At 38.7% G+C, this 23,803-nt stretch overlaps 1 protein-coding gene across 1 annotated transcript; it reads right to left on the bottom strand.

Moving 5' to 3' along the window:
• Positions 1–361: 361 nt before the first annotated feature.
• NMBR (neuromedin B receptor) lies at positions 362–18,593 on the bottom strand. Its single transcript, XM_041470000.1, has 3 exons — positions 18,176–18,593; positions 3,079–3,427; positions 362–774 (listed from the first exon to the last, which is right to left on the bottom strand). The coding sequence occupies exons 1-3, from the start codon at positions 18,589–18,591 to the stop codon at positions 373–375; spliced, it is 1,167 nt and encodes a 388-aa protein (XP_041325934.1). The 5' UTR covers positions 18,592–18,593; the 3' UTR covers positions 362–372.
• Between the last annotated feature and the right edge of the window lie 5,210 nt (positions 18,594–23,803).

Here is a 23,803-nt window from a genome sequence, read left to right as displayed (position 1 = left end):
CTAGCACACACACTACAGAGCTAAAGTCATGCAAAATCTATTAAAGCAAAACACAAGCCTGGATCAGTTAAAAATACATATTTTCGTATCAGAAAATCTATACATTTTAAAGCAATGTTTTATCAGATACACTGCTTTCCCTTATGTTAAACATATATCAGCATCTCCTTTAAAGTATAATATTATGTCAGTCCATTTTGTTTTCTCAATAAAACATACATTTCACTCACAGTGTGAAATAACCTCAGATTGGCCAGAATTTAACAGAGTCTCTCTTCTGAGGACTGTCGAAGAACAAGAGCCAAAAGTGACTTACAAGCAGCAAAGGAAAAGTTCAGATTTGTTTCACAGTCAAAAATCACACTCATTAGATCATAATGACATTTCTTGTTTCAAGTTGTGCCCATTCAGCTGTGTCATGGTAGTTACTGTGTTCCTGGTATTGCTTTTCAGGGAAGTCATTTGAATGGCAGAAGAGTTGCACAAGTAGCTGGCAGATCTCTCTTTCTGAGCTTTCTTCCTGCAGCGGAGCTGGTTGTTGAAATGTCTTCTAAAACTCTCACTGAGGAAATACAGTGCAAATGGGTTGACACAAGAGTTGCAGAAGCTTAGCACACGGGCCACTAAGGTAACAACCATATGTCCCATCGATGGATCAATCTTATTGTAATGAAAAGATCTGTACATGTATAGCACGTGGTTAGGAAACCAGCAGATAGCAAAGAAGCCAACGAAAACTAAAACAATTTTTGCCAGACGCTTCCGAGTTTCCATCTAAAAAGATGAAGAGAACCCAAATGAGCAACAACAAATAGAACTACCCCACATAACAGACTTAATTAAAATATGTAGCATTTTGCTATATTAGCTTCAACAACTGTCGTAAGGCCAGCAAAAATGCTTCCTTCAGGGCCTGAATTACTTTTGTTCTCTCATCTCCTTTCCTTTCCCTCATTCAGTGAGCTTTCTTAGCTGTTTGCAGCTACAGCAGGTTACTCTTTCTATATGATACACACAGGAAGAGTGATTCATGACCCAAGTAAGCACTGTTTTTTAGCCTGTTTTTTAGCCTGTACGGGTGCACCAAAGGGTGTTATCAAACGTAACCTTTTCTCATGAGACCTCAGTGCTTGGCTCGAAATTTAAGTGTTAGTTAGAAAGCTATTTAGAAATAGCTTCTGGCTTCAAAATCTAGAGATCTCATGAGACAGACATTACTAGGGTGTTAGCTACACAGTGGTACTTATATCCCTTTGTTTTTCACTGAGGGTCTCAGCTTGCACCTCTCTCCTGGGGAAACCACCAAAATTGTATTACACCATCTAAAACATCTTAATTCTAGGGTAAGGTGAAAGGTTCCATTAACTGCAATAACATCACAAAATGTACCTTAATTGCAGTGCTAAGGTATAACAGATTACATTGTAGATACTGAGAGTGGCTGAAAAGATGGCAGGATAGGAGTCTACACAGAGGTCCCAAAGTGAGAGAGGGAGATAAACTGGCCAGGTAGAAGGCACCAAAAAGAAGCAGAAAGTCTCCCCATATTCCTCCTAAAAGATTTGTTATGTATATCAGGCATGAAAGTTTGGCAGAGGAAGGAAAGTTTTCTGCTCTGCTCAATTTTCTGAGGGGGAAAAAAACCAAACAAGTGAATTTATTTTAACATTTTTTAAAACCTGTGAAATTAATCTCTAAATTGTTCTCTTGGGTCTGTCTAAACAAAAAACTGGGGAAATAAAAAAATATGGGAAAAGTCTAACATTCAAATTTGGCAGCATTTGCACTCAGACAGATTGCAAGAGCAGACTAAAAGGTGCAGAAGTATAGTGTGGCTTAAAGAATCATGAGCTGATAGCAATAGTCTGAATTTATTTCCTCTTGGTGGGAGATATGTAAGTACACCAGAATTTTCTATTCTTCAGAGTCTCATAGATTAACAAAGAGAAAAAAAACTAAGTAGAATGAAAAAAATGTGTTCTTTGAAAATACATGTGAGTTCAGAAATGTGGTATAAATTAAATATTGTTTTCATCCAGAAGGTTCAGCCAAAAGGCTCTCTATATTTCACAGGGAAATAAAATAATACATGAAGTGCTAATATGTATGCACTTTTGACAAGAAACAGACTAGAGTAGAAATGATATGTTGCTCAAAAAGGACGTAAAGGAATGTAGTCTTCCGAAATGTGTGCATGCAAAGAGGTTTCTGAGAGTATGAAAGTAGTTTTCTAAATTACTGGCAGAGAAAACAACTCAAAACTGTTTAAATTGGCATAATTATTTTTCTCTATCAGTACTAATGCTTTTGCAAAGCAGCTGAGGGGCTTCCACTGCAAAAGCTGTTGTTTGTACATATGTGTGTTCCTGTTAATGTTACTATCTTGTTGCTTCCTGGGCCTTATGGGGAAGATTGGCTTTGTCCAGCATTTTTAAATGCTTTGTCTCAAAGATATACAGAATTTATACCAAGAGTTTTATAGCATCTCTAACAGGAAAGATATTAGAAAAGTGCAAGTTCAGTATTATATATGAGAAATTTTTAAAAAATCAGTTAATGCTCTACGTTCACATTTCCAGCACTCCTTCATCTGAAAAGAATCTTAGATCCCCTAAGTAAAGTTTTCCCTGCCTATGTCAGCTTTCTCATTTCCAAGCACAAATAAAAAGGGACAATTCTCAAAACACTCATGTAAAATTTCTTTCCTAAAATGACTGCCAATAGAGAGAGGTGAAGCCACCATCATTAACTAAAAAAACATCATTCTTCAGTAAGAGTACAAGTAATGGTTACAGTAACAGCACATACAAACATATATACCGATCTCACATGCTGTTAGGAATGTGCATTCATAGCAGTGAACTTATCATTTTCCTTGTTCATATTCATTTACATACTGAGCTTAGTATTGAGTAATCGTGAAAACAAGGAAAATCTTGAGATAATCCTTGGTTTATTTCATGTGGAAACTCAACTAATCCTCGGTAAAATCCAACAATTTGGACGCTATTGACTTTCATCTCTAAGTGTATGCAGCATACAAATCTTTTACTAGGATGTGAAAAGCAAATTGCTTACCTGTCTTTTGGAATGCTCACTGTGTTCCCCCGGGATGTTGTGAGCACTTTTTATTAAACTCTTTGCAATATGATAGTAGTAGATACTGATAATTACAAGAGGGACAAGGAAATACACGAGGAAAAGCAGCACAGAATGGATCTTTGGGTGCACATCGTCTGTCATGGGGTATGGTATGCATGCTGTGAAAGTGGCGTTATCTGTGTCATTGATGTGAGCCAGTTCAGAGAACACTGCTTCAGGAACTGCCAGGAGCATGGAGATTACCCAGATGGCAGTGGCTTTCAGACAAGTCCATAGCACTGCACCGGAGGTCTGGATGTCCATGGGATTTACAATTGCTTTGTACCTGAAATTGACCAAAATGCAGATACAAATTAAAAGGTATTCAAATTCAACACGCAGTCCATAAGCTTACTTTATATCTTTGATTAAAATAATGTCATGTTTTTTTCTTATTTGGAATGTCAAGAGACTTGTAATCTTTCTTTAACTTGCATTCTCTAAATCTCCACCTTTTTTTGTACACAGTCATCAGAGGAGGCGGAAGGAGAGCTGGATACATCCTGTGGCTGTAGGTGCCCATTCTGTACCAGTGTGGTGAAAGTGAAGGATCAGCCATGGCTTCACCTTTTGCTTCTCCAAAGACCCCCAGCAAATCTCCACATGTGCATCCTACCTCCATACTCCACGTGTACCAGCACATGCACACTTAGTGTTTTCTTCCTTCTTCCCTCGGCTCCTGAAGCCCAGCGCTCTCTCTTGCTGCCACCACAACTTTCCCACTCTAGGACACTCCCACCCCCTCAGAGGAATATCTGCATCTTCATAAAGTCAGGCATTTATGACTCCCAACAGCCTGTGCAGAAAGTATTCAACTCCTACATAAAGTAAACATTTCCACATCAATAGCTGGCAGCTGCTGCTCTACACTGCATTTTGGAAAGCTGTCTCATAATGTATGATTGCATATAAAACTTTGTGGAACTGATAATTTCATAGCCCCTGCAATGGAAACAGGAAGAATTGCAGAGAATGGAAATATCACTCTAGAGCAAAGTAAAATAAATTAATAGAAGGAGACTTTGGTCAGGAATTCTTTTATCTAAAAAAATCATTGCAGGAGGTGATACAAAGTCAAACTTTCCACAAGAAAATGTAATTGTTATAAGGCCAAATAGAATTTGAGAAAAATATTTCAAGGATACTTTAAAGTTCCACTTACATTTTTAATTTATTTTAATTTTTTTAATGTAAGTAAATTATTCTTCAATGTCTTTATTAAAAACTAAATTTTAAACAAAGGTTAAACAAAACATTTCATTTTGTCTAAGCTGTGGCAATATGGAAGGTCAGGGGATTTTTCTTAACTGCATTAATTTTTTTGTTTCTACTTTCAATTTGATTTGGGATGGCTGTGATTTTTTCTGAAAGAGCAAAACTTTTGAGACATTGAAAAAATTATTCTTCTTTAATATTCAAGGAAAAGTTTAACAGGATAAGGGGAGTCAGTAGAGGTTCATATTCCAGGTACATAACTTTGTTCTTCCTCTAGTGTTTGTAGTCAGGGAAGAAGTATGAATCACTTTCAAGGAGTGATTCAGATTTTAAGTATATTAAATCACCCTCTAGGGTGCTTGGGTTTTTTCTCTGTTAGCTACACAATGAGCTTAGATTAAGGAAAACAGTAAGTCAGATCCCTCTACTTTGTGATAAAATTCCATATCCATGCATGTAGATAGATATACATGCCTATGGATGTATAAATATGTGGGGGTATGAGCAAGTGTCTGAATGCTTACCAAGGACTAGTTTATACCCAAATATAAACTGGTTGCTGAAGGGAATGCTGATAAATGGAGCTGTGATCCCAAACACCCCTCAGGGCTAATTTGCAGGTCCTGACAGGTAGTTCATAGCCCCTCAACACCTTAAGCAGATGTTTGCAACTGGCTATGCCATGAAAACATCTGGAGCAAGCATTAGCATGGTACCCAAGGAAGCCTTTCCTTCACAGAATATGTGAGTCAAAATGTGCCTTGGGGTCCTCTTTCTCAGGTTTGTGATAAATCGTTTGATCATTAAATAATTAAAAATAATGGCTATTAATGTTCATATCCTCTCTAAATTCAGAGACAGTTTTTACTGTATTTTCACCCCTATCATGGAGTAGAAAACAAAACTCAGAAAACTGTCTCTGTTAATTTATATTTAGCATTTCTGCTAACACACAGTGAGAAACTCCCTGGACACCAAGGTGTAAAGAAAGCCTTTATACTGCCAGAGGAAGGACAGAAGTTTCTGCACAAAGCATGAATGCTCACCAGCACAAACTGTGACCTCATTATTCAATAATTGCTTCCTATTGCTCTCTGCCTTTATTTCATTACATAAAGACAGACCCTCTATTTTTGAAGTGATGTCAAGCCCTTACATCTGCTCATTTTTTAAAAAGTTTGCATTCTTAAGGAAGAGCTTTTTTTGGGATTTTGGGGTACGGGGAGGACATTGGATAAAAATAATGTTTTGTAGTACAGATGTTTTTCCTCTCCTTTTCCATTTCATCACTTCAAAATATTTTGACCACAGTCCTATGACCCAAGTAAATGGCCATGTCACAAATAGTTGTTTTAGCAGCAAATTGGCCCAGTTAATCTCTGAATGGAAGAATTTTTCAGAAGTCTTTACATTAACAGAAGATGTGACATATATTTGTACTTTGGCATATATTGCTGTTTCAGCAAATAGTATGCTTTTCCCTGAGCCATAACTACTCCAAGTGGAAAGGCATTGAAGCAGAGCGCCCCTTTTCACAAAACACCTGAGTTTAGCACAAAAAAACCCCACTCTTTCATTCAGCTTGCTACTTTACTGGCTAGAAGGTGGCAATCTTCCTAGGACTCAGCCCTTCACAGTACTCAGTGTCAAAAAAATGCACTGTGTTTTACAAAAAAACCTGTCATCTTGTTTATATCTTTAAAAAGCTATGGAGTGAAAAGAAACAGGTTACAGATAAAATGAAATGTATACTGAGTATAATGAGAAGTGAAAATGAGAAGTTCTCAAAGTGAAAACCTAACCTCTTCCTTTGTATAAAACCAGTGTAAGGCTAAAACATACCACCAACCATTCAAATTACAAAATTACATATTTTCAATCAATAAAAACAATGTCAGCAAATTAGACTAACGGTGCAAATTAGTCAAATTAGTAAGTAAATTCATCTTTTATTTTACTTCACTGATGAAAAAAGAGCAAATTATAGGTTGCCATGAAGTTCAGGAAATAATTATAAATATGCATTTGGTTTTAATTAAAAGCAATCATGTAAATTCTGTCTTCCTATATCCTCTATCATTATCACTGCTGACAAAGGGACCCCAACTTGGGAAACCCCTCCTGTCTTTGAAGCTGTGGTTTCTGCCAACAGACACAAAGTTGCCCACTCTCCTTCAGCAGATTGGGTTTTTTGTATAGTTTTGTTTTTTTTTTTCCATTTTAAAGCAATCTCCTCCCTTCTACACAATCCCAAAATAAATTAATGAAAAGAATACCTTCTTTCTCCAGAGGTATAACATTTTGCTACCTTCCAAACTCCAAGCTATTTTATCTACTTCTCCTAACCTTTGTTTTCAAAGACTTTCTAAAGGTATTTCTCAGCTCCAAATTAGAATGGAAAGCTCTACTCCTGTTTCTGCTGCATCCACGATGCTGTTTCCCTCCCACAGGGTTGATTTCAAAGGAAGGTGCTCCTTTAATAAACATACACTGTCCTCCCTTTGCTTTCCTACCTCTTCTCCTAGAGTAATTTGTTGTGATGACCTTAAAAAAAAACTAGAAAGAAAGCCCCAAAATAACTAGTCAATATTTGGGCAGCCATTGGAAAATAGCCTACCATTCTAACTAGATTAGCCTCAATATCTCCTCGCCATTTTGATTCTGTGTGGTCTCTTGTCCTTCTTTAAAAGCCGTTCAGGTCAAGGACTTTCTTCTTGTTGCTGTTTATATAGTATCTACCACAAACAGGACCCTAATTTATCACCTGATTTCCTACATGATATCACAATGAAAAGAAATATAATAATGAAGTGTCAGAAGCCAGGCAGATACACAATTCAGGCAGGGAAGTTTCACATTACTTTGCTTTAATTTTCATTTTAATCCTGGAGGGGTTGGCATTATTTGCCTCATTATAAATAAGCTTTTTAAAGTGATGTTGTTGTGCCATTGTACTGCATATCCTGCAGACTGGAGTAATTTATCAAAACCATTCATATGTTAGTATTTTATTGTGTCCTTACATGGTGCTTTCAAACACAAAAATTTTAACAACATAAAAGCTTATAAACATATCTGAAAGGAAACCTGGTTGTATAATCAGTATTTGTTAAAAATGCTCATATCATGTCCAGTTGCAGTCCACTCAACTACAGTAAAATGAAATTTTGGATGGTACCAAAGCCCTTTTCCTTGTATGCGCACTCCAACTGGCCCAATTCCAGCACAATCATTAAGAGGACAACAATTTATCTAGCTGAAAACATTGTGGGATCATTTTATCATTTGAATTGAGATATGCATTGTTCTATTTTATTCTTATAAATTCTTGAAATGTAAAGTACTTGTCACTCTTTTTTCAGGTAATATCAATGTTTTTATTCTGTGCTTATCTCTTGAGAGCAGAGAATTGCATTCACTCAGGAATGAGCATCTCTGAGGTCTGATAGTGAATATAATGAACAGTATTTGAAATGCAGACTAGAAGACCATGTGTAAACACACTTAAAGTCAATGTCAATGTCAATGACATGTGTTCTGTGTTTCTCAGGGGGAAAATCTTAAGATTTTCCTAAGTGGAAAAAGTTTTCCGCTCTGTAAAAATACACTCTGTTGAGCCAAAAACTATCAATAATGGTTCAACACTTGTTGATGATTTCTCCACCCTGAAAAGAATCAAACCAGAAGTTTTCCAGGATGGTGGAATGATTTTTTCCTGCATGAAGTGTATTACCTGTTCTGTCCACCCAATGTTTCAGAGGAGAAATTTTCTCTTTCCTTTTCATTTTTTCTTCTCTTTCTACTTCTGCTACTTGCTATTTGCCTCACGTTAGCTAACTATGCTTCTTACAAGCTCATGCAAATCTTGCATTGCCAGCTCATTGCCTGCAATCTGGACTTCACTTCTACTTCTCTAAAGTAATTCATTTATATCTGCACTAGTCAAAAGCATGAGTTAAAACAATTAATTTGTTCAATTCTGCTCCTGAAAGCAATATTAGTAAGTTGTTTCACCAGCTATTATTCAGAAAAGTTCATATATGTCAGTATTTCCAGTAAATTTATATTTAAGTTTGATCATTTCAAGTCACTGATGAACATGTTTTAACATATCTTGAGACCAACTAATAGGTTTTTATTAAAGTTGCAGTTTCTCTAAGTTTCTACTGTGAAAAGGAGGAGAGGAGAGAGGAGAACCTGTCACCCTGTTCTTCTAAGTTCTTCTAAGCCTTCTGATGTTTATATTTTTGTAATGGAGTTTCTCATGCACTTTTCATGTAAACAATAATTGTTTTGCCTTCCTTTCTGGAAATAGAGAGAATTGATAGACTGTTAGTTTGACCAGTGTGACTGGAGAGGTAATAATTTCATCCTCCAAACCAGGGTCACTTTTAGAATTCTATAAATATCAAGGCTAAGATATAAACGTCCCCTTTTTACCTTGAACACCTCAGCGTGTGCGTGTCGTTCATTTTGTGTGATATTGCAACAAGAACCAAATCTAATAAAGATGCTACATCTATATGAGCAAACTAAACAGTGCCATAGTCTATATTTAGGCCTGGAGGCCAAGTGGCATTGGCCAGACATCCATGACTATTTAATTAATCTATTTAATTATCCAGTACAGGACCACCACATCCAAACAAATTAGGCAGTTTACACTTCTGTTGGTAATGGCCACTGGACCTGTGTTTAATCCTGAATCAAGCCTAGAAATTGTTCAGAGAATACTGATTGACCCAGGCCAAAACCACATAATGGACCTGTACAAAACCAGTTTGACAAGTGTCTGACTGCCAGTCCTCAGTCCCATGCTCTGGTACTGTTGAATATGGGTTTGTGCATATATAGATAGACAGATATACACAGACATGTCTATGTGCATTTAAAAAAATCCCACACACTTTCAGGCACTTGAAAGCATCATCCAGCAGCCTTACACAATGGCTGGCCCATCCCAACCCACTGTGCCCATTCTTTCTTGACTTTTAAAACAAGAAAGCAGTTGTATTTCCCCTGCTGTATGTGCCAGGAGCTTCCCTGGATTGCACCTACTCTGTTTGCACCTAAGCTTTATTTACAATGCTGAAACTAAGCATAGCCAAACTGATAAGTCTGATTTCAAAGTTATGTTTAAATAATGGCTGGGGCACACCAAAGTCATCGCCCTTCACAAAACTGCCGTGGCAAAGGCAGCTCTGGCATGTGCCTCTCCAGGAGCAAAACGGGGACGTTCATGCAGCCAGGGTGTCTGGGCGCCATTGCCCAGGCCACTAGACAGTAGCTCAAAATTAATATTTCACCTGTGAGGAGAGAACTTTATTCTTAGCCTGCTGCATCACACAAATAACTGTATATACTATTTCCCAGGGGGAAGTATAAGGAAGTTTAGCATGTGTATTCTCTCGGCTTCTATCACCTTTCTGAACTATTTATCGCATTCCAACACTAATTTGGAATTCTGGATTTTGGATTCTGCTCAGGAGGGGTGGATAGGATGAGGGGACAGTCAGTACCTAGGCTAGATATTAGGCCTTGCAATGCACAGCCTGGACAAGTTTAGGTAATTTTTGGCTTTGTCCCCTAGTTCTCCTTTCTCCTTTTAAAAAAGCTTAGAAAACCACAACTAGCCTTGTTTCATTCTCTCAGGGTTTACAGTTTCAATCCTGAAGGGTCAAAGGACTTTGACTCAAGAGAAATCCATTTCTCCAAATGAGTTTGATCCAAATCCCATTGATACCCCAAACTTTAGACGAATGATACAGAGTTGCATGCTTATCTGCATATTTACTATGTGTTACATGTGCTTACTGCATGTCTCTCAGCAAAAATATCTATACATACTTGAATGAAAATGATCTCATAAAATTATCACTGCTGGATCAGAAGATCAATAAAAATATCAACTACAGAAACTAGAGTGCCTGAAAGAAGAAATCCCAAGTGTAAAACATGCTTAGTGCCTTTAGGTAATTTTTGGCTTTGTCCCCTAGTTCTCCTTTCTCCTTTTAAAAAAGCTTAGAAAACCACAACTAGCCTTGTTTCATTCTCTCAGGGTTTACAGTTTCAATCCTGAAGGGTCAAAGGACTTTGACTCAAGAGAAATCCATTTCTCCAAATGAGTTTGATCCAAATCCCATTGATACCCCAACCTTTAGATTGATGATACAGAGTTGTATGCTTATCTGCATATTTACTATGTGTTTACTGCATATCTCTCAGCAAAAATATCTATATATACTTGAATGAAAAAGATCTAATAAAATTATCACTGCTGGATCAGAAGGTCAATAAAAATATCAACTGCAGAAATTAGAGTGCCTGAAAGAAGAAATCCCAAGTGTAAAACATGCTTAGTGCCATTTTACCTTTTTAAAGTTTTTGTTGTTATGAAACAATTTCTCCCATTTCATTGATGAATTTGGTTATAATCTAGACCACAGCAGATAACATACTGTTGTGGAGAATATTGCATGGTCAGATGATTTTCAGAACTGTTACAAGCCAGGAAGAATTAAATAGCCAAACCTCTATTAATATACCTAGAACAGACTTAGATTTTCTCATTTGATAATCTAGACTCCAAATCTCTAATTTCTAAATTCAAAAATCAACAAATTCATTTACTTCCTCCTGTATTATCATCTAAATGGTCTACTGTCTCACTTTTAATAACATTTCCAGTTCTATATGATTTGCAACTTCTGATCTTGGTCTGCCCTGAAATCAGCGTAGATGGAAAATAAACAAGTACACACCATGGTAAGAAAAAAGGAATATAAAAACATTATAGAGAGAAAAGTTAATGCAGTAATCCTTAAAATACATTTAATCAAACAAACTTGGAGCCAAAACACAAGCAGGAAACTATTCTTAAAAAAATACTATGAAAAGCAGTTGGAAAAAAATTAAACAATATTTGGAATAATCATGTGAAGGAAAAAAAATTGTATGAGCTATAATGACATCATATCAGAATAATCCATTTATCTCATGTTTATGCACAGACCATAATAATTTTATTTTGATATCTGCTCATACAAACCTGGAAATACACAAATCTACATGCAGCAGATGCAATTATGAAAAGATTCTGTGGACTGTTTATCTTGTGGTTATTTTCTCTGATACCTGAAAAGTTGTGTCAACTTTGTTCCAAAATATGCTTCTCTTCAATGGACACCAAAGTAGGTTTCCTCTTATTTTTACAAATTTAATGAACTAGTAAGAAATTACTTGCTATTTTTAATTACACTGTCAAATTACACTGAATCTCAAGATGGTTTAGAAGATGCTAGTGGGACATGTTTAGACCTAGGGATTGTGATTGCATATACCTTGTTTCATATACAATATGAATAATACATATATTTTAATACATATAAAAACACATAAAATAATTTACCATCAGATATATAGTCTGGTTCTGCAGCAGATATCATATCATAAATACACAAGTTCTTCTGTAATTAAACAATTTAAAATGAAGATTCAATTAAATTATCCCTTTCGGGAAGATATTGAATAGTTCCATCACACTGCATGCATCTACAGAGATGTATTATTTATTCTCTAACAAACTTATCATGTGAAATCTTTTCCCTAGACAAAGCATTGGTAGAGCATACTAGATGTTTGACATCATTTCTGACAATCTGCTAAATGCTGACTTGAGAATTCCAGCATCCCAATTCGTATTAACCCATTGCAGTGTAATAGATGAGGGAACCATGTACCACATTATGCTGAGGTCAAACAAATAAAATAAAGGGATGGTGATATACACGCTTGTTAAGAATCAGGCTGGATCTGCTGTTTAGCAGCTATTTTGTCTGTCACAGACAGGTTTTACTGAATAGCTCAAGGAAGCAGGAAACAGGAGAGATGGTTTTGAAGCTGTTTCTCTGCATTTAGGTTGCAACCTACGAAAGGCAATCTAAACACCAGCATTTGCAATAGTTAAAACAAACTCAGCACAGGCACTGCATTGATCACTGACCGGGATAAACACCACAGCCATTTCTCACTTCACCATCCTCCACCTAAGCTGTTTCTGTATGGGTTGGAGAGTACACACAGGACATGCACAAAGGCAGGAGTTTAACATGTGTCTGCATGAAGTTTGAGAAACAGTTGCCTAACTGGGCAGGAAAATTTATTTGCTGAGAAATCATTTTCAGCTGTGCAGTCACAAGAGGAACTCCTCCAACAGCTGATTTGAATTGGAGAAATCATTTTCAGCTGTGCAGACAGTCACAAGAGGAACTCCTCCAACAGCTGATTTGAATTGCCTGGCTTGGACAATATTACCCTAGAAGGGTTAACTCCTTAATGTACTCCAGATAGAAATTAATTGGAAAATTATTGGGTGGGGACAGACCTCATTGTCTCATTTGACAAAAGTTTTCTGGGAAGCTTTTTTTGAGAGTCAAGTTTGCATATATACACTAAAAGGCAAGTTGAAAAAATGTGACAGACAAAGCTTATAAAAACCTCTTTTAAATTTCTTTTGCATTGCCTGTTATTGCATAAATATAACCATACTGTTATAGCCTACAGTGAGAGAAACATCTGTACCATCATTTATTTTAATGTACTTCATTCATTCAATACATTTACCTCAAGTGTTAGGATATCTAAAATACATACTTACAGAATCTCATAGTTCTACTTGGTCCATATGTTTTTGTTTTCCCATCTACTTTATAGTGCTAACGCATAGTTTTTCACTTATAATCTTCCATTTTACCTTTGATTATTTTTTATTTATTCTTTGATTAATTATTAGTAATTTTCAATATGTCATTGAATACTATTTTACTTATAAGGACTCCTTAGTTCCTGACTATCAGCTATTAGAGCTCAAAAGGAAATCATGTCCACTGTCCTGCTTCACCTGCTCCACTACATGTAATAAGAAATGAGGATTTTATATTTTTTCAATCACTGTATTTCAGCCTGAAACAGCATTTGCCATAATAAAAGAAGAAACTAAAAATGAATTGTGAGAAAAGTAAAAAGAAGTTTTCATTAAAGTGATATTACTAATGAAAAACACTAAGAAGTTAGTAGGGCAGCTTTTCACACTTCAGAACATTTCAAAAGTTCCCAAAGAAAAGGAGATAATAGAGCAGCAAACTGAGCCAAAACAGATTTTGCTATCAGATGTCATCAGAAGTCAGCACAGAGTGCAAACTTTCGAAAAAAACGTTTTTAGATACAGATTGCATTCTTCCAAATCTAAAAAAAGTATAGAGAGAAAAAAATAGAAGGAACAAATAGTTTAGCTATGAATGTCTATAGAATACATTTTAAGTATCTCAGGCACTATATTTAGCTATTTAAGTATGAATTTAAATTTTCAAACTCTTAATCAAGTATTTGTCTCAAAGGTGTCTTTATGTCACATTACTTAGGAAGAAAGCAAATACGATGCTATTCCAATTGTAGTAGGGTGAGTTCAGCTTTGCTGTCTCCATTAGAGTGCAGCAGAACTGCATTAGTTTTAACACATTTAAATCTTTCATTAGAAATAAAATTCAGTGTAGGAAAAGAAACAGAATTAAATTTAATCCTATTGTTACAGATCACTTAAAAAATGATGCATAAATGACAGCTAAAGAGAAAAGGAAAGACTATTTGGAACAAGTCTAAAGCTGTTTGAAGAGGCTGCTGTTTATTCCTCCAAAGGCTATTCACTGCAGATGTTTCAGCATTTTGTGGGTACAACACAATAATGCAGTAATGCCAGAGGTGCACATTGTAGCACCCAGTCTTAATTCACTTCCCCCCAGAGCTGTCCACACCCAGGTTAAAATGCCATCCAGACCTCTAACTCTGAAAAGCATCCTGGAAACACCTTTCCATACCCCCCTGCTTTAATTCTTACCCTACCTAGATTCCTTCCCTTGCACAAAACAGCAAGATGCCTCACCTTGAGAAAAATATGAGGATACCCATGGGCCCAGTTTGCCTTCTGAGCTAAATGTATGGTCCATCATGGATACAAATTGGAAAAACACTTCATGCAGCAGTAAGCAACTTCATTGGATGGTTCAAGTCAGGTTCATCCCTGGCTTCTGCCCTTTTTACAGTGAGGAGATGCTGGCACACATTTTCTTCATGTGTGCCATGCTGCAGCCCCTCTGGAAAATACTTCTCACTTCTTCATTTTTTATCCTCCTTATCTGTAGAGGATGTTGTGGACAGTTGGCTCTTATCAAAGACCACACCAAGTCCTGAGACCTTCTCATCAACATCCCTAGCCCTTGCCAAACTGCAGTCCATGGACCCTGGAGAAACAAGCTCATCAAGGCCCCATTTTTCAATGCTTATCCCACCACATCTTTAGGAAGTGCATCCCTGGCCATCACCACCAGCTCTGGGCACTTTCAGAGTTTGCTGAGTGCTATTGGGAGTGTTCTGTCCCACACTCACCTTAGTTCCCCTCTTTTTTTTGGTACATTTTTATCTTTCAGCCCTCTTCCTTTTCCTCATTTGTCATCCAGTTTATTAAGTTTTCTCCCTCTGTTGCCCACCCTCTCTTTTTTCTTTGGTTTTATAAACAAGAGAAATATTAAGATTTGTAGAGGTGGTCTGGTTTCTCCACAATAGAGAAAACTCAGTGGCCATGAGGGGCATGGTTGCTATCCCTACATATCCTGTGTGGCAGTGAGAAGGGACAGCTGGCTCAGCAGCACATCTCCTGTGCTGCCTTCTCCATCCCATAGGAGAGGGAGATTGCATCCTGCTCTGACACCAAAACTCTGTACCAGCAGTGCCACCACTGCATCATCTCTGCCGCCACCATCCCCCCCTGCACCACTGACCTCCCACCCCTCTGCCCCAACACGTGCGGGGCTGCAGCAGGGCACCTCTCCCCACACCTGGCAGCCAGACCTCCAGGAGCTCAGGGGTGGGAAGAACCAGCTGCTATTCCTGTGATGGGGATGGACAACCTCAGGCACATATGCTGCTAAATCCCATCTGCATGGAGGGGAAGTCTGGAAAGTATTGTTAAAAAATACATATTACATTTCTATACGCAAAAAAAAAACCCCAAACTAAAACTCAAATAATGTCAGTACAAGACAAGGAAGCTTTCCAAATAAAAGGAGCATGTTTGTCACCCTGAAAGCATTACTGATGCTGAGAAGGACTTCTATGACAAAAAAAAATCTGTATGAAAATCAAGCAACTTCACAAAATATATACATATGCAATTACATATTACTAATTTTACTAAAGTAAAAGCAGTAGTATGTAATTTTTCTTCCTTCAGTTTGTTGGCAATCATTCAGAGTTTGTAGCTTCTGTAGCTACTTCTGTTAAATGTATCACACACAAGGAAATCATTATGCAGAATTTCCAAATAAATAATAAGTATTAATTTGACTGTGGAAACCAAGACAACCTCTCTCATCCTAATTCACACAAGCATGTTCCAAAGAATCCTGAGTATTCCTAAATCTGTCCTTTAGTGTAATCAGTGTCTGGCATTCTATACAGTCTCATGGTTGCAAGCAGCAAAAAGCGGGAAGGGCTTTAATTATCCTACATTAAAATGTACTTTGAACATTATCTGTGAAAGAAGGGGCCACTAAGAAGACATTGTGTACCAGACCAAATACTGGATTATAATGGAGCCCTCTTGGTGGCATCACTGCTTACAAACTGCTAACCTCCTACCCTAGAGTCACTTATCTGGAGAAAACACTGCCCCCAGCCAGGCCTCACCTCCTCAGCACCTCCTGGGTGCAGGATGAAGCCAACACTTCTGACCTGCCAGCATAACCACCCACAACTGATCTAGCTATGACACACATTAGAATCTGGCTACAGACTGGTGTAACAGAAACCCCTCCACACCAGTGCCTCCCCTCTAGTTCAACACAAGTGTTGCACAAAGAGTAGATTTGACTCCAACCCAGAGACCACTGAAAGTTCAGCCAGCTTCGCTCAGCAGTCTCCTGGGCCCTAGGAGACTGGTCTCTGAAAACAGTGGAAGATTTTCTGACTGGAAAATAAAAGGTTTTTGTTCTCAGTGACCTAAAAGAAAACTACAAAGGTTAAAGAAACATTGTAAATTCCTAGTATAACCATTTATGACATTGGCATATACTGTGGAGTCCAAAATGCTGTAGAAATGTATTTTTTATGAGCTTATTTGGTCTCAGCACACAAACTGTAATTGTTTTTTAGTATGTGCAATTCTAGATGCATTAAGCATAAACACAGTCAGTATTATAAATTCTTGACTCTTTACTGATATAAAAAGAGGGATATAAAATTATCCAGAAAAGTCAAACAGTGAATGTTCCAAAGCTATATAAAAAAAGCAAATTAATGAATCCTTAAACATTAAATCACCAGCATTCCCTCACGTTACATTTTTCTAGAGAAATGATCTCCACTAACTTCTTCCCTTTACAAGCAAGATGTACACCACAAGATTCTACAGAGAGGAAATAGAGCAGACAGAGAACTGCAGGTTTTCCTTGGATCTGTAAGGACAGATTTTTAAATCCTATTTAACTGAGGTAATCAGAGAGCTACAGGTGTTCACTTTAAGATATGTTTTGCAATCTCTTCTTCAAACCCATAATCCATTTTCACAAGTTACAGTCTTTATAGACAAACACATTAGGTCCTGATTTAAACAGAACTGAAATTAATTTATCACTGAAGACTATCCTCAAGTGAAATCAAACAATACACGGAATTAGCTAAAAAAAAAAAAAAAAAAACCAAAAAAACCCACCAACAGAAAATAAAGGATTAAAAGTTTTAAACATTAACATTAATATCCTAAACATTACTGTAAGTGTGAAAATGTGTTTCTAAACTAAACTCTTCACATCATGCACCAGTGTAATGCAGTGGCTCAGTTCAAAACCCAACAAAAGAAAACAAATTAATGTCTATGGAGAAGAAATTAAACATTTTCATTTCTGGCAAAAAAAAATTGCTCAGGTAAAAAATAAAGATAATTTCATATAATTTAAGTTTGCAATTACACTGCAGATTTTGTCTTTCAGGGCCTGAATCATAGTCCTACAGCCACTCAGTTGCTATCAATTCCTTAAGTACCCATTCACAGAAATTGGGAGGAAAAACTGGGGATTCAGTTTTTTGTTTTTTCCTAATTTGACAAGTACTGGAGATAAAAGTGTTACTTTCTAGTTTGTTTGGGGGTATTTCCTTTTTTCTTCTTCTTCTTTTAGAAAAGTTCAGAAAATAAGAATAGTTTGAGCAAAAGTTTAAGACTGACAATTAAAACAGAGCAATTTGGTGTCCCTGAATTCGCAGAAACTAAGCTAGTTCTGGCAATCACCTCTGGTAACCTGCTCTTCTACTAAGGCACAGACACACATACAGGCACACATGTCTACACCTTCTCAGCAGAAAGAAATAAACTGATTAAAAATACATCTATGCCTAACTTGGTTTAAGTCACTCACTGCCTGTAGATACAACACTGTGACTTAGCAAGGGTCATAGCTGGCATCTAAAACCTTACTCTAATGAATAAAATTTAAGTATATGGACTGTTACAGGACCATCCCAGAGGTGCAGAAGACAGGGCTAAACTCAATTCTTGCAGCTGACGCCTGGAAGCTGGGGGCCAGGCACAGCCATTTCCAGACACCCTTTAGCTTCAATTAGTACCACCTAGGGAAGGAAGAAGCATGGGCACCTCACAGGTTGGAAGGAGGGGTTTGCAAACCAGGGACGCCTTATCTAGAGAGGTGCTTTACCTTTCATCCAACCTCAGCCCAGGCTGCAGAGAGCTGAAGTGGTAGCCCAACTTTCCTACCTGTCAGCACTGAGGGCGGTGAGGGTGAAGACAGAGACACCAACGGAGGTCAGCTGGATGACAGGGATGAGCTTGCAGCCCACTTCTCCAAAGAGCCACTCTTCAGAAAAATACCGGGAGGCATCCACAGGCACACATGTCACTAGCAGGAGCAGATCACCAGCAGCAAGGCTGGAGATGAAGATGTTGGGCACACTTCTCATGGCGCTGTTGGAAATGAAGATCTTCATGAGGGTGATGTTGCCCAGCAAGCCGACAGTGATGATGAGCAGGTAAAGTGAAGGGATCACACAGCGGATGACGAACACGGCCGTGCCTCTCCCCGGGGACAGCGGGGCTGTGTCGGGCACCAGGCGGACACTCCCATTCTCCCCGAGGGGCATTGCTGTGAGCTCGGGCGGGGGCTCTGGCTCCATCCCACAGCTTCGCGTGGACTGAAGGTCTCCAGTGCAAAGCTCAGTGGGAGCCACAGGAAAGCTTCACCTTTCTGCAAGTCAATCAACTTCCCCCCCCCTTCTCTACCGCCTTTCTTCCTACGCCTTCTTTGCCGAGTTTTCTCCCTTAAGAAATGCAGAGGAACGTCCGCCGGAGCAGTGGCCGGGGAGGCAAATAAGAACTCCCGTGCGCTGCCCCTCGGCTCCTCGGACAAGCCTCTCCCGGTGAGCAGGAGATCCGGAGCCTGGGGGCAGAGACCGCCGTCGGGACAGCCGCCCCCTGCCCGCGTGCCCGGGAGCGCCCTGGGCGCGCCGCTGCCGCCGCCCCGCGGAGCCGCCAGCGCTGTCCAGCGGCGCCGGTGCTGCCCGGGCCGCGGCGCCGGGGGCGGGGGCGAGGCGCAGAGCGAGCCCACTCCTCGCTCCGCAGCACCGGCTTATACCTGGTACGGCGAGGGGCCGCCCCGCCCCGCCCCTCCTCCTGCCAGCGCCCGCGCCCTCGCCCCAGCCCCGCGCCGCCGAGGTGGATCCTGCGGGGACGGGAGAGGCGGATCCCGGAGCCGCCGCCGTCCCGAGGGGTCCCAGCCCCTGAGCGCGATGGGCACGACGTGGTGAGAGGGAGGGGAGAGGGAAGGCGCTCTCCCCGCCGCTGCCCACCGCAAAGCAGCCCCCGCCAGGCTCTGCCCGGCAAACCGTGTCCGACACGTCGGACAGAAGGCAGGATCGCCTCCGGAACTCGTCTTTCGTCTGGTGAAACCACAGTGCTTTGGAACGCAGGGTGGCAGGGAGCGAGGGGCATGAGAATGAAGAGATTTTATTCCTGACATCCATCCCATGTGGGTTGTGCGTAGATCTTACCCAAAGACATCAACTGTGTTTAAAGTTTTAAGGTTTGATTGTGAAGCTGCATTTCACAGTGGTCTCGACTATGGAAAGGGGGACAGATGATGTGTTTTATCCATTACTTACTCTGCAAATGGTATAACAGTGGAGAATGAAATTTTTTTTGCCTCTTTGAAGAGGAGAATTTGTCTCTAATGCTTCTTGATTTTCAGTGAGGTAATGTCTTTTACTTTTGAGTGTTTGCACATGTATAGGCTTTCCAAACAGCTCCATCTGTTTCCAGCAGAAGCCATGAATGTAAGTAGTCGTGTAAATATGCTGGAAGACAGGCAGACCCGTTGGACTGAAGTTTCCAAGATGAAATGTAAAAGTAGAACAACATGCTCTGCAGACTGATTGCTTTATTTCTTTTTCTCAAAAGAGAAGATTAATGAGAACTAGCTTGTTCATATTACTACAGCAGTTTTCTTGAAGCTCTTTGAGTTTATGACAGGTCTATGGAGAATCTGAAATATCAGAAGCAAAGCATGTCACATGTGCATGGCCTGTCCAAGGCATGCTGTCTAGAGTAGGAATTAAATCAGTGATTTCTTCTTAAACAAACTTTTACTAAGGTTATCCGAAAAAGTATTAATGTTTCTTTAAAGTTGCACTTCTCTGTATCTATTAATTGATTGTTGTGACTCTTCTCACATCCCTGAATATATAAATGTGTTAAAGTTGTGTAAATTACTGATTCATATAATACTGAGTAATTTGTTTGAACCCAACCCGTGCCAGGCCTCAGAAAGGATCAAGCTAGATACTTCACCTTTACCACTAAGCAGCCTATCAGAATCATCACAGAGCTCCTCTGGAGGTGATTCTTGTTACTGATCAAGTTCCTTCCACACAGTTTTAAATTCAGCTATGCTCCCTCTGAGGCAGCCTTACTGATGGTTTACATATTTATATAAATTGCTGTGACCCTCTATTTTTTTGAGCATATGTCAAATGTTCTAAGATCAACAATAGTCATGTTTCTGTTAACACTCCAAATCCTTCTTTTTGGTTACCATTGACTGGATCCAATATAAGTCTTTGATTCTGTGAGTTTAACACTGGGAGTACGGTCCTTTTGCTAATTTGTTTGAAAATGGGTTTATATATCAACAGACAATATGATTCCCATTGGGAGGATAGTTTAAATTCAACTTGCCTTAATATTGATTTTCTTGGGACAAGATGAAGCTGAGTCTTTTTGCATGAATACCAACAAAAGAACCCTTTAAAAACTTCTATTGATATGAACTTATTGCAGTTTGCATGGAGAGAGGTGAGACCCCTTGCTTTTGCTTCACAACACTACCACTCCTTTTGCTGCCTTCCAGGAGAATTTCTTCTATCCTAGTGAATTTTATCTGTCCTTTAGTCCACGGGATGGAATTCCTAAGGTTGAAGAATTAGAAACATTTTCAGTGGAAATTTATATTCCTGATTTTATCAGTACTTGATTTTATCTACTTCATGTTTTTTAGAACTCTAACAGCAAGGAACTAAGCTTCGAAGAAAGTGAGTGGCTCCAGCTCAGGGAAAACAGAAAGTCAGATAATGCTTCTCCTGCAGTATGAATATAATTCAACCAGCTATCATATTCAACCAGTATGAATATAATTTGTGATATATATATGAATATAATTAATGAATAAAAAGGCATGTGTAGGGAAGATCCACAGGACATAAACCAGTCGGAATTCAGATCTCCACATACAAACACATACATCATTCTCTTTTCAAAAAAGAGTCCACCCATGCCTAGATGTTATTTCAGATTACAGCCTAGAGACAATTTCATTGTGCAGCTCTGACACAGTACTTGGCCCAAGAGTGAGGGAGAGAGTGCCACAGGTGAATCTCCCCAGTGGGAAAGAAACTGCACAGGCACAATCAGCCACCACAGATGGAGTGCAACACCACAGGGGAGAAACCACAACAGCTCGGAAATGTGAGAGGGAAAACTTCTCCATCAGTAATTCCCAAATGTAGGGATTCGTAATCAGCTCATGTAGGAGTGAGGAACTCCACATATCTCACAAACGCCCTCTACTGAGAAGTGGGTCTGACAGGAAAAAACACTCTTTTCACTCGTTTATACAGCTCAAAGAACTTGATAATTCAAGGGCTAATTCCAGACTTGCGCATCATAGCATGAAGAGACAAGCATATCTGCCACCAAAACCACCTGCAGTAAGTAGCCTTTAAATAAGCACGTGTACTTGCACATTAAATGAAAACCAGTTTCAAATGGAGCCCTGGAAGTGATCATGTTTGAAGGCCTGATCATCAGTCAAATTTTAAAAAGAAACAAAGCAACAACCAAGGAACAAATGCTGGACAAAGCTGGAAAGCTAGCAGAAGTGTCTTTCTCCAATATTCATGCAAGTTCTCTTTTGGGAAACAAAACCTGATCTTATTGATATCAATTCAATTTTTTGTACCATTTTCATGGTGCTGATTTTATTTATGGCACGAGGGTAACAGGCGCCATTACCTTCAACCACATTAATAAAGGAATTAATTGGGTGCTTAACGTTAAACACACAGGTCATCCCTCTAAGCACAACTGTAGCTTTATGCATACATTTACATTCCATTTGTTTTACTGTATTCATTCAGTAGGATTTCAACTCATTAAAAGGTTAAAGAGCACACCGCTGAGCTGCAAACTGGAGTCAAGATCCAGGCTTCAGACTCACTTAGAAACAAATGTGACATCAACATCTTCCATCCCATTTGCCCATGATAGACAGCTAACAGACAGCAGTTCCTACAGATTCAAAACAAATAATGATTTTCTGTCAAGGAAATCTCAAGGAATGGCTTGAGTTCCCTCTGCACTCAAAAGGACTGCACAATGCTTACTCTACTTCCATCTCAAGTTATCTTCCTAATGCGGTGTTAAGAAGCACATTATTGAACACACATGACAAAAGAAAAACATTGCTGTTAGTTCCTAGTGCGAAGATAATGGGATTCCTGTGCTTGAGCTCACATGACACTGGAGCCATTTCAAAGAAAGTGACAATTTTATTGTGGGCCCATTCATCACACTCAGTGGGGTTTTACTGCAGACACCCATGGGGTTTGTATAGGGTTTATCTGACAACCTCTCCAGAATTAATTTGTTTTTTTTTTCATTTCAGTGCAGCTGTAATCCTTATGTGTTCCTAGAAAAAAATCAGAGCATTGTCAGCTAAGTCTTCTTTTAGCATCTTTATCACATGACAGAGATTCAAGTTTCTATATTGTTACTGAGGTTGATTGTTGATTGTCTTGTATTAGACAATCCAGTCAGGTAAGTAATCACGTGATTCTCACCTAAAAATAAAAAGATGCAAAGTAGCATTTGTATAGTGCAGACTTTTACCTAAAATGTGTTCTGAAATATTGTTTCTATTTATAGTGGAATCAAATGCTGACCAAACTTTATGGGTTCATGTTCATCAATTAATGTGCAAATAATCACTACTCTACCAAGCATGAAAAAAAGCTTTGAAAGATCTATCTCCATTTAGAAACTAGGAGTTGTTGAGTTTTTCTATTGTGTTTTTAAACATTTCTATTTAAAGAGATCCTAATAAATACAAACACAAGTACTTTTTGAGGTACATTCAACAGCAGATTTTCAATAGGCAATTCACATTTTAAAATAAATAAATTATTGAAATATTACTGATATTAAACATGCTGAACTAATTTAGTAATTTCATAGTATTGTGGAGCACTAGAATTGCATTTGAATGATAATTAAGTTCCATATGTGTTGAAAAACAATTCACTGCGACCAAAATCTGCATTTTGGTGAAAGTCAGTCACCACGCTGAGAACCACAGTGCTTTATTGCAGATCACACACGACTAAGAGACATTATGGCTTTTAGTTCATTTGACATACACAAACCTCAGCATTCTCTCTATGCAGCAGAGCAGAAGATTGCATTAAAGACGTTTGGAAACCCAGTCTGAGTGCTACCGATACAGCACCTTTTACAGTACTCCAGGAGACAAACATTTAATTAACTGCCTGAACTAGGCTGAAGTAAATAACATGCACTTATTGGAGCACTTTTCACCTTCTTTGTAATATACCTACTTCAGTAGATGCAGGGCTGGTTCCCTTTAAAAATGGCGTTCTGATGTCTTACAACACTTAATTCAACCATGTTATTAACAAAGTCATTGAGACATTTAGAGACACAAGAGCTAAATCCATACATAAAATAAACACCAAATCCCATCACTTCCCTTCTTCTGCCTATGTTTCCATGCCTATGAGCATACATGACAGAGGGAACAATGCTTTTTGATACATCAGC

This window comes from Pyrgilauda ruficollis, unplaced genomic scaffold (assembly GCF_017590135.1).
Source record: "Pyrgilauda ruficollis isolate IOZ18807 unplaced genomic scaffold, ASM1759013v1 scaffold24, whole genome shotgun sequence".
NCBI classification, from domain to species: domain Eukaryota; kingdom Metazoa; phylum Chordata; class Aves; order Passeriformes; family Passeridae; genus Pyrgilauda; species Pyrgilauda ruficollis.
This window is presented reverse-complemented; position numbering and strand designations above follow the sequence as displayed.

What these genes read in the sequence shown, in the direction of transcription:
- NMBR (XM_041470000.1), bottom strand. Translation starts at nt 18,591, where the DNA reads ATGGAGCCAGAGCCCCCGCCCGAGCTCACAGCAATGCCCCTCGGGGAG. An exon ending in ACCGCCCTCAGTGCTGACAG is followed by an intron (nt 3,428 to 18,175) that starts GTAGGAAAGTTG and finishes GGTCAATTTCAG; the next exon opens with GTACAAAGCAATTGTAAATC. An exon ending in GTGAGCATTCCAAAAGACAG is followed by an intron (nt 775 to 3,078) that starts GTAAGCAATTTG and finishes TCATCTTTTTAG; the next exon opens with ATGGAAACTCGGAAGCGTCT.